Source organism: Poecilia reticulata, chromosome 12, assembly GCF_904066995.2.
Source record: "Poecilia reticulata chromosome 12, P_reticulata-male-v2, whole genome shotgun sequence".
Taxonomy (NCBI): domain Eukaryota; kingdom Metazoa; phylum Chordata; class Actinopteri; order Cyprinodontiformes; family Poeciliidae; genus Poecilia; species Poecilia reticulata.
The window spans coordinates 19,680,838-19,696,207 of record NC_088841.1 but is presented as its reverse complement, the minus strand read 5'-3'; the positions used below and the strand labels follow the sequence as shown (position 1 = coordinate 19,696,207).

Below are 15,370 nucleotides of genomic sequence, written 5' to 3'. Positions count from 1 at the left end.
CACGTTTGAAAGTATTAACTATTTTAATTACCAAACGGGAATCAAAAGTCCAGAATTTTTAAATGAAGCAGAAATGATGAACCACTTGATCAAAGATTAGGATTAAATGTTAATTAAACATAACTGAAGAGTTATGTTTCACAAAGAGTTGCCAAAAAAATCTATCGATACATATTTTGGAAAACTTGGTAATAATTTGATTCTGGGATGTTTAATATTGATTGGTTTACATCCACGTATTTGTAATGTTCAGAAATTCCTAACAATATATCACAATTTGAACATTTATTGTTATCTAACTTTTTCTTTTTTTTGAAAAAAAGGGATTCAATTTACATATCTCATATAGTCATGTTTCCTCCCAGCTAATCATCGCCACCAGTTATGCTAACTTTCTAAGTACCCGAAATATAATCAAAGTGAGACCTCCTCTTTTTTTGCCTCCATCTAAACTACAAACCGGGTAAAACACAGAAGTAAAATTCGACTGATCTCCAAACATTTCACAACCACAGCTTTGTGGTTATTTTAAACACCCAGCTTTACTGTTACAGGTGTTCCTAAACAAATATAGCGGAATTTTTCATTTGTTCAACTTTTGTGTATCTTTGCTGTTATAAGCAGGCCACATTTAACGTTCCTTCGTGTTGCAACATTAGCAGGCTGGAGAGCAAAAGAAACGATCGCCAAACAAATTTAAAATCCTTTCTATTATTTCTAGTCGCTGCTCATTCCAACCTTTTTTGGTTCCTGCCTTTCAAGTACATGGCTGCTAATCCACCGGGACAAGGTAATGCTTTAAAACTGCTTTTAGCTATTTAAAGTTCCTGTTTTCTGCAGGGGCGGAGCTATAACCTTTAGAGACCTGGTGGTGAAATCTTCCTGCTCCCTGGCCCCCTTTAACTAAGATATTTTTAAAAAGTCTCCAATGTTAAGAACTCCGTTTACAACTTCAATTCTGAATTGTACAAACTTTTAGAATTAATTAATGAAATAAATGTGTAAGTTGTTATTATTAAGAGGATTCATTTGTTGTTGAATTATTATTCATTATTTTGGTGGTGAAGCTATTTAAAAATAAAATGTTGATGACCCATAACATTAATTGCAAAATAATTATAAACTATGTTGTTTTTTTGTAGTAAAAAGAGGAATATTTTATACAATCATCACCTCCTTGTTCTCTTTGTGAATGTGAAGGGTTATTTCTCTGAAGGAAGTACTGTGGGCATTTTTTTTTCTCTTTTAAGCCTTATCTGGATGATCTGTGAAACTTCCCTTTTCATATAAGCACAGAACTTACAGTAAAGTTCTCGACTTGACAAATCACATCACAATCTTTCCCTCTATGGAGGAGATTTTATATTTATAAAGTCAGGTTATCCAAAAATGAGAATTTTCTTAGCTTGTTTTGCAATGCATCCCTTCTGTTTTTCACTTATTCTTGCCTGATATTTCATAAGTTTTCATTCTGTGTTTGTGTCTATCTGGTCCGGTTTCTGTCATTCAGCCATCCCAAGTAAAGCACGGGTAGCAATCCTGGCTGAGCTGGAGAAGGAGAAGAGGCGACTCAGGGAGAATCAGTCCATGAACGTTCCAGGAGCCAGGTAGAGATCTAATCCTTTGAAAAAAACGTCTACGTTTTAACACTGTGACAAAGTATTCACACCTTTTCCACATTACTAACAGTTACTAACAAAATTAAAGCCTAATCTAAAACTGAGACTTCTTAAATGTTTCCAACTTGAGACTTTTTGGAGCAAAGATTGACGAGAGAAGAGCATGGCATGTGAACGTTGTAAATGTTTTTGCTGCGGTCATCCTGTCATCCCGTAGCATCCCACTGTCCAGACCAAACATGAAGGAGTTCAGAGACAGCGCAGAGCTGCAGCACATCGCCACTCAGCAGAGAGCTGCATTACAGGTGAGGAACCAAACCAAACCAAAACTGCAACCTGATGGATTCAGTCTTAAAGCTTTTTTTTATTATTTTGTTTGTTTTTGTTTGTTTGTTTTCTTCGCAGCATGCTCACACGCATTCTTCAGGCTTCTTCATCACTCAGGACTCCTCATTCGGGAACCTCATCCTCCCTGTCCTTCCCCGTCTGGAGCCGCAGTCGTGACATTTGACGTCCTGGTCCACCGTCCTCCTGCAGCACCTCTGAAACAGCATGAACACACTATTGTTCCCTTTGTTTTTAATTAAGTCTGGTGAAGTTAGACTCAATTATGTTATCTGGGGAGTCTGTCGTACATTCTTCACTTTGGGAAATGACAATCAGACATCCTGTCGTGCTTCCCGGAGATGGCAAACAGACACACAACCCAGACATGGTTCAGCTTTTCTGTCACGGCACAACTCGAGGCACATTCTGCAGAGTTTTTACATTTGTGTTGTGTGAAAAATTCTGGACAATAAAATAATTCTTCTTTCAACCAAACATTTTTGTTCTTTTTTATTTTGTTTTCTTTAACTTTTTAACAATAATAATAATAAAAAACAGTGTGGTGGCGTACTCATAATGTGATGGACGATTTATAGTACAACTAGGATAAACTAACTGGAACACATGTTGGAGTTAAGAAGCTCTAAACTATCTGCAACATTAGTATTGCTGCCACTTGGGGAAAAAAAAATGATACCTGCAAATATTTGTATTTAACAACAACATTACAACGGCAAATTTTAAACAAGAGCATATAATTAGATTTATCTATTTAACTTTATAGTCCGCAATACCTGTTTTACCTCATCTTAACATCCTTTTGAAGCTGTATAGTCAGCTAAATGGAAGGTTAAAGTGCCTGCAGTAACACCACCCTCTAGTGGACAATAAGGAAAATGCAGTATAATAATCTAATAATAAAAAGCATTATTATTCAATGATTTCACTTTTTAGTTTATTTTACATTACCTAGTTCTTAGCATCCTTTTAAAGCTATAACGTCAGCTGAAAGGAAAGTTGAAGTACATGCTGTAACAGTGCCTTCTAGTGGTCAGATAAAAAAAATACTTGTACATTAAGGACAAGAGTGAAATACTATTCTGTTATCAGAAGTAGCGGACTGCGGTAAGGGATGAGCACTTAAAAAAGTGCATAATGTGCATAGGTATTTTCTAATAAAAATAACATACTATTCACAATATATAAAAAATAAAAAATTGTGCAGAAGTCAGAGGTGCAATATTAACTATCTTAATAATATAGATGTGCTATTCTTGCAACTTAAATTAAATTGTATTTTTCAAGATATCTTTTGAAGAAAAGAATACTTTTTCTAAGTAAACTTATGAAATGTACTTGAATATATTACGACCTTAAATAAATGCAAAACTTATTTTCAAGTTGCAAAAAAAAAGAAAGAAACTCAAACTATATGCCATAATAAAATATATAAATTAATTATTATAATACTTACGTTTTCCTACATAAATAATTTTCAACTAACCAAGAAACTTGGTTATTGAATTAAGCTAATACGTACATCCAACTTATCGTTTTACATAAAACTATATGCTCTTCAAAACTGAACTCTTTCACAAACCATAAAAACTGAAGCTGGTTTCCAAATCCCAACATTTCTCTGACTAATCAAGAAGCGTTTTACTCGTTGACGCACTGATGACATCACATCTTATTTCACAAACTTTTTTTTTTGTATGTGTGGATTTCTCTCTCATGGACAGTCTCTGTTTTTTCCATGACCGAACTGAAGGCGGCTTGACTGAATTTGCAGCTGGCTCCACCCTCCGTTGCTCAGTCAACTACGTGTTGAGCTTGGAGCCTTTAACCAGCCAGCATCCCAGAGGAACTTTGTCCTGGCTTTTTTATCTGAAGGAAACAAGTCGCTTTCTCAGCCGACGCAGGTTTGTCAACTTTCGACCTCAATCGATTGTTTTCCGCTCGCGGAAGATGCACGTTTTATCTTTAATGATGTCTGATATCTGCGTGGAAACGGATGATATTTGAACCCACCAAAAGCAGCGGAGAGAGAGGAGGTGGGTGTTGGATACAAGGCTGTTTGTCTTCCGTTCTTCTTGTTTTTATGTAGTGTTGTTTTGTTTGGATTATAGTTAATAAAGCCGCTGAAAAAAAAACTGAAGCATTTTTTTTTTTTAATCTCATGAACATTTTAAGGACCACCTTTTAACTTTGACCAGAGAGTTCTTAAGGAAACTTTACACGAGCTTAGATCTGAAGACAGCATTAGTCAATGTGAAACAATGGCATTGAAAGCCAAAGTATTGTATGATTTTCACGCTGAAAACCCAGGAGAGATTTCCATAGCAGAGAAAGAGTTGGTGACTCTGTTCAGTGAGGAGGAGTTGGAGGGCTGGCTGGAGGGGGAGAACAGCAAAGGGGAGGTTGGCCTCTTTCCTGCCTCTTATGTTGACATCATCAGGGACCAAATCACCTCCAGTGCAAGCAACAACGGCTATTCCTCGCCCAAAACCATAACCCAGTCCCCCAGCCACAGCTCGTACGCGTCGCCCGATTCCCACTCCCAGAGGAGGTTTAAGGTCGGCAGCGGTGGAGGGAGCAGCTTCAACACCAGCCAGGGCAGCGACGATGACTGGGACGACGACTGGGATGACGGCTCTCCTGCTCAGTATGAGCCTCAGGGTTTAGGCACCACCCCTCCCTTGTACCCGGTCACCACCTCGCTGCCGGGTCGGGGGGCCAGCCAGCAGCAGCAACAGCAGGCCAAGAGCTCGGCTACAGTTGGGAGGAACCTCAACAGGTTCTCCACCTTCGTCAAGTCTGGCGGAGAGGCCTTCTTGCTCGGGGAGGCGTCTGCTTTTGTCAAAGACGGGGACAGGATCTGTGTGGTGATGGGGAAGTATGGACCAGAGTGGCAGGAGGACCCTTACCCATTCACATGCACCATTGACGACCCCACGAAGCAGACCAAGTTCAAAGGCATGAAGAGCTACATGTCTTACGGCCTCACCCCGACGCACACTAATGTACAAGTTAACCGCAGGTATTCAGTTTGTGCAATCTCCTTTACCATCCATCCAAGCTTTCCCATTTGATTCTCAAACTTATCTCACTGCAGGTATAAACATTTCGACTGGCTCTACGCTCGGCTCGTCGAGCGCTTCCCTGTGATCTCGGTACCCCACCTGCCAGAGAAGCAGGCCACGGGCCGCTTTGAGGAGGACTTTATCTCTAAGAGGAGGAAGGGTCTCATCTGGTGGATGAACCACATGACAAGTCACCCCGTCCTGGCCCACTGTGACGTCTTCCAGCACTTCCTGACCTGCGGGGCTGACGAGAAAGCCTGGAAAATGGGCAAGAGAAAGGCAGAGAGGGACGACTTGGTCGGCGCAAACTTCTTCCTAACGATCAGGTAAGAAGTTCAACCCTACAGAAGATGGGATCTGGAGTCTGAGATTACTGAGGTTTGTAAATGTATTGGTTCTAAATGACATCCTTCGTTAATTAGAAGGGATATACAATTATAGAAGGACTGCAGCAATCAAATATGTCCGATTCTTAGTTTATTTACATTGTTTTGTTATTGTCCTTGTAGCTCACACTGTCTGGAATTCTAGGTCATTCTCTGAAGATGGTTTCTAATCCTTATCATTGTCATCAGACATACACAGTTGTGGTACAAAGAGGAGAACTGGTTACACCCTAATAAGGATTTCATGACAATCTAAAACATCTTAAGGAAGTCAGTTTTTATGAAAGTAGTGAATGCCCTTTTGATCTTTTATATTGTTTTATTGGACTTTGCGTGGATACTTGCCTTTCAAGAGTTGTCAGTTTTCCTTTCCTTTAAAACTCAAGTTAATGTTTGGACTATAAACTGAAGTACAGCACGAAATTACTAATTGAGTCAGCCGTTCTAAAGCTGGCTGTGTTGTTTCTTAAAAAAAAAAAAAAACTCAATTCATAAAAACAACTGGCCAGATATTTAATGATACCACTACTGTTGTACACACAGTTATTTGTTTATTTTGTTGCTGGCTCTGACCTAGTCTGGGTGCTATAAAAATGCTTCACAGAAGCACCGTGGGAGTAATTTACATGTTTAAATGCCCTCTGATCCTTGGAAAGCAATGCACATCTCGAGTGGCTATGGTTTAATTTTTAATGTGCAGGGTAGTCTGATAGATTTCAGAAAGGGAAATAGGACACTATGAGTCTGCAGCCAGATGTTCCAAGTTGGTAACATTTGCTATTGTTAGATGCATTGCAGTAGAAACCCTGTTAATGGACGAAAGGTTTGTTGCAGACCGGCGTGATCGACTGGGGGTTGAGAGGACAGGAAGCGCTGAGGACTTTCTATTGATAAGAAAATCAAAGAGAGTTTGACTGTGTTCAGGAAGAAAAAAACTATTAAATATGAAAGTATCAGAACAGGAATACTTTCTATGGGAAAGAAAACATAGTAATAGCTCCTACAGTAACTCAAATAACATAGAAGCATAGCTAAGCAAACAATCCCTGAGCCAGGAGTACTTCCTTAGGAAAGAAAAGCAAAGAGAAGGAACAGAGTCATAGATAGAAATAATTCTGACAAGGGCTTCATCCAGGAAAGAGACACAATTAAACCCATCATACCCTGAATAGGACAAGAAAAACCGAGAGCACACAGAGTGCACTGAGTAGTCTCGTTGTCCAAGCCTAACAACACATAAATAAAATTAATGTTTTACAAAAACGACAACAATCGTTTCCAAACTCCTCTCTAGTACATATAGTTTTCTTCTCCATAATCCATCAAACTGTCATACTCTAGCTTAGTTTTTAAAAAATATCTCGCTACCAAGAAGCATATGCCGATGACCAACACCACCCGAGTGTTTTGCTAACTCGGTAAGTAAACAACGAGATTGATCGGATTTTAATGGACGGGGATTCAAAACCAGCTCGCACAGGCTAACACCGCTGTCCGCCCTGCTTGTTTTTTGGTCTCAGCACGCCAGTCGTCCCCCTGGACCTCCAGGAAGTCGAGAGCAAGATCGAGGGCTTTAAGAGCTTCACCAAGAAGATGGACGAGAACATTGTTGTGGTGAACACGTCCATCAACGAGTTTGCCCGCAAGCAGATAACGGGCTTCAAAAAGGAGTACCAGAAGGTCGGGCAGTCCTTCAAGCACCTGGCGCAGGCGTTTGAGCTGGATCAGCAGGTCTACTCGGCAGGCCTGAACAAAGCCATCTCCTACACCGGAGAGGCCTACGAGGCCATAGGGGAGTATTTTGCAGAGCAGCCGCGGCAGGACCTGGAACCCATTTCTGATCTGCTGGACCTCTACAGAGGACATCTGTCCAATTTCCCTGACATCATCCACGTGCAGAAAGGTGGGGAACCGTGTTTGCACTCTGTGTGTGTGAAATCATTTTCATCAGCAAGAGTGAAAAAAACAACAAAACCTTTTCATATGTTTGTTTCTGCAACTTTTTTTGTGTTTCTTCAGATTTATTGTCTTTAACATTGTAACTTCACACTGCTTTCAGAATAATGTGGTGAGTAATGACAGAAGTATGCATCAGAAGTTACATGCAGATGTGAGAATGGGGTGGAAAAAGACACGGTTGTGTCCGTGTTAAATAACCGGAGGCCACTGGCTCGCCCTTTGCACACTACAAAACTGCAGTTTTAAACAGGACTGTATTTTCCCATCGAAAGGAAAAAAAATAACGGTGTTTAAAGTTCGTACGGGCTTTAATTTCTCCATTAATAACGTCAAATATGACGGAAGAAAATATGCAGAGATTCAGCGTGTTTCCATACCAAGGAGGACATCTGTTTTCATTTACCCGACTGCTGAGTAAATCTGGGTTGAAAACTGAAACCAGTGGGTCATTGTAACACAAGTACAGAGCCTCAATGTAAGAACACACACACACACACACACACACATAGACCTTCACAAAGCATTTCCAGAGGAGTTAGCTTGTTAGTTCCTTGCAGGTTGGGAGGAGGGAGTTGCTGCTGGCATGCAAACGCCAGACATTTGCCAAACTTGGAGGCACCGATTCTTTTAGTCCACTGAGCTCCGTTCTCCTGATACAATGTCAGCCCTGAGCTATTGAAGCAGCCCCAATTGAAAATGTCCCTGTGACTGACATGACATCACCTTCTTTTTGACTTGGAAAAACACTTTTTTTAAATTTTTATACTCACCGGAAAGATTAAAGCAGATTTAAAGTTGTTAATGATGTAATATGAGACGTTAAGGTCAACATTGCTGTCATGGTTGCCTGACGGGGAAATGTCCTGACTTTTTAATGATGTTTCAGCATCACTGAGAAGAAACTGAGTAGAAAAAAAAAAAAGAAGATGTTGCAAGAAAAAATGTACCGCTCGGGCTTTTTCTGGTCAATATTCTTTTCGGTCTGTCCTGCCCATTTTGATTGTGTTTCTATAAAAGCATTCATGCATTCAAACTTTACTAAATTTAACAAAGAAATGAAGCCAAATGTCCATATAAAAAAAAAAGAATTGCTTCGGATTCCTTGTTTGAGGTGAATGATCTACACTTTAGCTTGTTTACATGCCACAAAAAAATGTACAGCGTTGATTCACCTAATGAATGGGGAGAGCAGGAATTCCCCCAAGATAACAATTGAGTGTTGAGTTAGTGCAGACTGCTGTTGCCATGCTTTCTGCATGTGTCAGCAGAAGAACTGCCGTGACCTCATTGCCCTAATGCATAGCTTAGTCTGCTGTCAGGATGGTGGAATTAGTACTTTTAGCCAAAAATTGAAGGCTTAGTCCCACTTTCTATACATTGTACAGGCAAAACTCACCTACAGATTCATATAGACTGAAAGAGAGTTATTGTACAGTTGTATATACAAGTTTAATATGACAGCATTCTAGTTGGTCAAACCATTTATTTGTGCTTTGAAACTTGTGGCACTGAGGTGCAAAATAACAATCCAACAGAAGGGCAAGCTTTCTTCTTTCCAGTTTTGTCAATCATAGTTCTGCGAGGAAAGAGCAAAAGGTTTACATCTGATTCAAATGAACGGAGGAGATTCCAGGGCTTCTTGTGCCATGTTGCCCCCAGACTGCAGGAATGCAGCAACAGAGCAGCTTTAGGATTAGATTAGCTTCCCCTCCTCCTCTTTTTTCTGTCCCCACTTTTCTTTTTCCCCTCCTTTCTGGTAGATGTTTCCCACCAGACCCGCGGTACACAAGTTCAAATTACAGCGCTGTAATCGCCTCGGTTGTGGGGGAGAGCAAAGTCCTTCTCGCTTTTATGATTGTGCGAGGGCAGATTGTTTTCCTTTTTGTTTGTTTGTTTCTGAGAAACAAGAGGAAAGAATTTTTTTTCCTGCTGCCATGTCAGGGCTGCACTCCTAGTTCCTCTCCATCCCCGTTTTTATTAGTCAGGTCTGCTGAGACCGCTTCCGCACTAAAAGTTGAGTCATATTAAACACTGAGACGTGTCTCGGGTGTTGGGTAATGCCAAAGAAGCACGGAAAAAAAACAGGCGGCTCATTTTTAGTGCATTTAAAAAATAAATAAATAAGGAAAACTCAAACCCAAAAAGTCAAACTAAAGTCGGATTAATGTTGTCTCTTCCTAGATGCTCTGACTAAATAGACTACTAGAGTTCACATTTTGTGCCAAAAGAGAGCTTGGGTGAATCATAAAAAGCTATTTCAGTGGAGACGGTATAAATATAGAGCAGGAAATGTGTCTAACAGACATGAGGTTAGCACCTTTTTCAAGCAGTAATGCCAAAAGTATTTATGGAGAACATTTACAAACTTGCCTTGTCTTCCAAAGGTTCTGTACATACAGTAACAAAAACAACAATGGACAAAACCAGCTCACAAATCTGCGCAAAAATAAATATAAATATGACACTCAAAATGATCTACATCTCTGTTAAAGTTTCAAGTTCCTGAGGTCTAAAATGTGGGATTGTGATGAAACATGGCTGCAAATAGGAATGTTATGCACAAAACTAAAAAGCTTTTTAAAAGACTGACTGTAGAAGCAGCATGCACACAAAAAAGTTGTTTCTGAGAATTGTAATGCTTAGCTTGAGATCAAGAGGTTGGCTGGATTGGGAAACTCGGAATCTCATTTCTGCTTTTCATGGAAGCTGTGATCTTTGTCAGCTTCTTCCGAATGTGTCTGAAAGGGTTTGCAGGTCCAGCAGCTGTGAAGATAATGAGTAGATCTCTGTTGGAAACTGGTAGAATGTAGAGTGCTGCCTACGAGACTAAATCATCTTCTAAATTTAGTAACATCAGCTGGTGACCAGAATCATCTGACTTTGAACTTAAACCAAGATTGTGTCTGACTGAGGAAACTCTGGCTGTAATATACCTACGCACAAATTCACATCATTAACTAAGACATTCTTAGGCGTGAGATTTGTTTCCAGTGGTGGAAGAAATAAAATTAGATCAGTGAAGTCAGAGAAAGCACAAAGGAGTAAGAAGCTATTTAATAGGAAATTGTTCTTGATCAGAAAGCAGGAAGAGTCAAGTTCCTGGTTTCTGGAACCAGGAACTTGACCCTACTTCCTGGGGTTAAGTTCCCCAGGACTTAACCCCAGGAACCAGGGGGTTAAGTCCTGGTTCATGTCATTGTACCAGCTAGGTTCAGAAATGTTTGCATCTATTTGTAAATCTAAGAGATTAACAAATCTAATTGTGCTAATTGCTAATATAAGATGCTGAGCTTGTTTGAAATGTTAACTCCATAACTCTCTCATTTGCTTTAATGAGTAAATTAATAAAACTCTGTTTTGCACTTAATAAATAGGAAAAATGCCTTTCAGTTTTCTACGCTTGAACACCAATTAGAACCAATCAAAACAAAAATGACATAACTCCAATCTCGTCAATCTCCTGGTACGTTGCCAAGTTTATATATCAAGGAGGAAACAAGTTAACTTTAACTTTCATTGAATCTTTTCTGCTGTTTGCCAGGTGCGCTGACCAAGGTGAAAGATTGTCCAAAGAAGGAAGGCGAGCTCCACGATCGCTGCAACATCATTTCCTGTGCCACACTAGCAGAAATCCAGCACTTCCACCGCACGCGTGTGCGGGACTTCCGGATGCAGATGCAGCATCACCTGCGCCAGCAGATCAGCTTCTTCCAGAAGATCACCGCCAAGCTAGAGGATGCCTTGCACAAATACGACGACGACCAATAGGACAGGACCAAGCAAGGAAAGGGGTTGAGAGCGCTAGCCTGTCGGAGATCAAAGGAAACTTTAGTACAAAATCAAAGGATTGATGAGCGACATCTTAGCATTTAAAAGAAAAAGGAGGGGAAAAAAAACAAAAAACCTTGAAGATGTGATGGATCTTCCATCTGGCATTCTGGAGGGTGTGCATCTGCAGAAATAGCCACAGGACAGCTTGTGGGATTATCTGGAGAGCTCTGATGAGTGTACCAGTTCCAGGGATTTTGTGAACACTCCATGCAACATTTAAAGCGGCTCTCGGTGTGCCGGAGCCTGCTGTTTGAATCATGCTTTCTGGGTCATCTCACTGTCTCCTGTTTCTTCCTGATGGGATGTGGGTCTAAACCGACATGAAACACGGACAAAAGACTTCCCAAACAGCCAATATGGAAATCTAAGTTAACGTTTGTAATCATTATCCCATGTGTAGGTTTTACTTGAATAACCCGCTCAGCATTGTTGGCCTGTGCAGTTTGGAGAAATTCAAGCCATTTTGTAAAAATAAAATAAAAAAATATTATCTCTTAGACAATTCAGATATTGCAACAGTTTCAAAGTTTTACAAAATATTCTGCATTCCCATCTTATTTACTGTGCTGCGAAAAAGTATTTGCCCCCTTACAGAGTTCTGTTCTTTTTTTTTCTGCCTTTGTTACATTTAAAAGTGTCAAATCGTTGAACTAACTCTGAAATCAGACTAAAGGCTGGTGTAGTTGATATCATTGTTGCCTTGCAGCAAGTAGGTCCTTTGTTCCAATCTGCGTCTGTCTGCATTTGAAAGTTCAAACTCCAGTTTCTGCCTGGAGTTTGAAAGTTATCCCCTTTCACACCCAAAAACGGGTTTAGATCATACCTTTGATGTACTGGAGTCAAAATTAGGATTGTTGTGCAGCCAGTGGTGCTTACTTCCTTGCCGCAGGAGGTTATCTATCCGAAACCAGGTTCTGATCTGATTAATAATGAGCCAATACTGGTAAGAGAGAAAGCGACTAGTCACTTGCGCTGGTGATTAGCATGATGAGGCTGGTCACCCGCTGAATCGCCTGTTTCTTTTTGCTGTCTATTAGCATGGATAGGCTGCTGTTAGCTTTGGATAGGCTAGCCTTAGCTGGAGTGTTTTTTGCGACTCATTCAGTAAGTTGCGAAAAACCAAGAACAACATCTAAAACTCTGCAGGCCCAACATGTTTAAGGATTTGACAATTACAAAGAGTTTGCAAAATGGCGTCGGAGCCCCACAAGTAAAAACCGCTGCTGGCCGAAAAGAACACAAAGGCTCATAACACATTTGCAAAAAAAAGCAAATTGTTATTCTCAAGACCTTTTGGAGAGTGTTCTGTGAATAGCCTGTGTAAAAATGGTACATTTTGGAAGTTGTGTCTTTTTGCAGCTAACATAAAACCAACAGCATTTCAAAAAGAAAAAAATCACACCAACCTTGGAACATGGTGATAGCGTGATGATCTGGGGCTGTTTTACCTCTTCTGGATCTTGACTACTTGCTGTAATTCATAAATTCTGCTTTCTGGCAGAAAGAAGAATGTTCAGTTTGTGACCTGAAGATTAAGTTCACTTGGGTCAGATATTGTGATAAACTGAGGCACAAATGTTCACCTCCCTGTAGCTAAAAAATATTGAACTTAATTAAAGGCTAAATGTCTTCCTTCACCAGGCTGCAATAGACCTAAGACCAGGTTGGTTTGGGTATTTTTTTTACTCTAATAAAGTAAATCACCATTTTAAAAGAATGTTTGTATTATTGTACTTTGTATTCACTGTGGTTGTCTTTTACATACATACATTAGCATTAGTTACAAACTGAGACATTTAAATGTAACAAAAAACCCCAAAACAGAAGAAATCTGTTAATGGGCAAAAACTCTTTCACAAAACTGCATATGGGTCAGTTCTCTTTTGCGGAACCAATAGTCTATATAAATTAATTTCACAGCAGCAAGGACCAGGTCTGATCTCATTGTGATTCCAGAAGATATAGAGTAAGATGTAATAATAATGATGAGCTTAAACGCAGTACATTTGATGAATAAAACACAAGTAGGACTGCACATGAGATGAAAGAACTTCACATTTAAGAAAAAGGCAAAAATATTGCAATTAAAAAATAAATACCAGAGAATAAAGTAAGCAATTAAATACAAGATAATATAACAAATTTAAACTGTAATAAAAAAATTATATCAGACAAACACAAATAAAACTAAAATTAGTAACACAAGACACAACCAGCCTATAAATATATATTTGCATAAAGCAATGTAAAAAATGAGAATATTAGTCTGATCCCCATAGGCAGAGTGTTTCACAGAAAACACCCAAAAAGCTCCTTCACACTTAGTTTTAAGTCCAGGTTCTGGTACGACCAACAGAACTTTACTTATTGGCAGATCAGAAAGACACACTGTGAAGTGATATATTCTTCATTTTCACCTTAAGTAATTAATCTCACTGCTACACTTTGTGTGATGTGTAATTTGCATAACTTTTGCAGGATCAGACAAGTTTTGTATTGCAAAATAAAAATGTACTACAGACGCAGCATGAAAGATTATATCTGAAACTCTTTCAAAGTGACCTTGCTGAGTCTCTGAAGCTACATGAAAAATGTTTGAGCAGCATAACTGACGTGCCTGGAAGGTAAAGTAACAGCAGAAAATACAAGGTTTTTACAGGCGTGGAGTTTAGGCATGTACTAATGAGTCAGATACATCTGAGTCAAAAAAGATGACCCAAGTTTTGTACATGTTTAGCTGCAGGGAGTTATGTACTATCAATTTGCATTTGATATCTGGCATGCAGTAATGATGTGTGTTCAAGTTTAAAATTTTCCATTTGGGTTAAAGGAAATGTACAATGGGCTTGTAAAAGGAGTGACATTTACAAAGAAAACAGGAGAGGTCCAAGGAAGGAGCCTTGAGGCACCACAGGTTACTTCACTGAGGATGTCAAAAGGTCTGATCTGAAAATACATAAGTTGTGTGGCTTTTCTAACAGTTGCAAAAATATTAGCTACCAGAGGAGAGACACAATCTGAGATTTTTAAGTTGATTTTTCCTTTAATAAACATTAGTAATAAGTAATCTGTAATATACAGCCTTTGACTCAACTAACAAGCCACTATTTTCCTTATAAATTGCAAAAATAATGAGTCTGTTCAATAGGCATGGTTACCTGAGAACTATACCGCTATCTTTTACATTGTATTTTCTTGAGGTTTTCTTTACCGCTTTTCACATCTGTTAATAAAAAAAAAATCAACCTACTGCTCTTTGGGTGTTTTAGCTGACGCCTACTTCCAGTTTTCTCAGAAAAACACACAAATATTAATATAGATTTAAAAATTATTATTATCTGATATTGTATCTGCAGAATAAAAAACAACATGCATATGATTGTAAAGGTTTTTTTTAAAATATATTTGTCTTACATCTTTTTATATATATCATTATAACACAAAGTGTGGTATTTCTGCTGAAGGTTGTACTAGAATCTCATACGGGTCCAGATTTGGTTTGATCAGACGAATTTCCAATCACTGCTACGGTTTTTAATAGCTACTGTCGTCAGTTTTACAATTAAACACTGCAGTTTTGATAAACATGGTTCTTGCAGGTGAGGCTTCACATTAGTTTTCCTGGGACTTCACAGCAGCACAATCCTCACTTTTCTATTAAACTGTGTCCTTCAAATATTTGAATAAAACTGAAACATGACTTTGATAATATTTCAGTGTTCAGATTTTCAATGTTTTTCAGAGTATAACTCTGGACCTGCATCCTGTCATCAATGTCACATTTTAGCAGCTGATTTACATGTATGCCTTAAAGCACACTGCTCTTTTTCCTCGGTATCGCGAGTTATATTTAGTCCACCTCTTTTTTTTTTCTTAGAAATCCTTTAAAAAATAACACAACTCTAAATACACGATAGTATGCATTCAATTCACTTTAAAGATGTCAGAGGCCACTGCATCCATCTAGATTATGGGGTAAATAATAAATTGCATATATTGGAATTCCTCAGATAAAATGCATGTCTTGGAAGGGAGTTTTAGAACTAGTTTTTCCAGTGCAGGCAGTGACATCCCTGATACCTGACACCACAATCACAAAGTTAAGATCAGTTTACCTTAGCCGCAGGCCCTTTATTATTTAGAACTGCCTCCTTTCCTTCTTTAC

General features: G+C 39.1%; 2 protein-coding genes across 4 annotated transcripts; both read left to right on the top strand.

Moving 5' to 3' along the window:
• Nucleotides 1-414: 414 nt before the first annotated feature.
• On the top strand, nt 415-2,441 carry LOC103473554 (SOSS complex subunit C). Of its 2 annotated transcripts, none has more exons than XM_008423872.3 (4): nt 415-790; nt 1,511-1,607; nt 1,852-1,924; nt 2,025-2,441. In XM_008423872.3, exons 1-4 carry the CDS (start codon nt 766-768, stop codon nt 2,121-2,123), a joined length of 294 nt encoding a protein of 97 aa, XP_008422094.1. In that variant the 5' UTR covers nt 415-765; the 3' UTR covers nt 2,124-2,441. The 2 variants fall into 2 exon arrangements, with proteins under 2 accessions (XP_008422094.1, XP_008422093.1); XM_008423871.3 differs by having other exon boundaries at nt 422-790; nt 1,837-1,924.
• Nucleotides 2,442-3,675: 1,234 nt separating this feature from the next.
• LOC103473555 (sorting nexin-18-like) lies at nt 3,676-14,916 on the top strand. 2 transcript variants are annotated; one of them, XM_008423873.3, is made up of 5 exons: nt 3,676-4,000; nt 4,140-4,986; nt 5,062-5,355; nt 6,936-7,318; nt 10,916-14,916. In XM_008423873.3, exons 1-5 carry the CDS (start codon nt 3,961-3,963, stop codon nt 11,140-11,142), a joined length of 1,791 nt encoding a protein of 596 aa, XP_008422095.1. In that variant the 5' UTR covers nt 3,676-3,960; the 3' UTR covers nt 11,143-14,916. The 2 variants fall into 2 exon arrangements, with proteins under 2 accessions (XP_008422095.1, XP_008422096.1); XM_008423874.3 differs by having other exon boundaries at nt 3,676-4,986.
• Nucleotides 14,917-15,370: the final 454 nt, after the last annotated feature.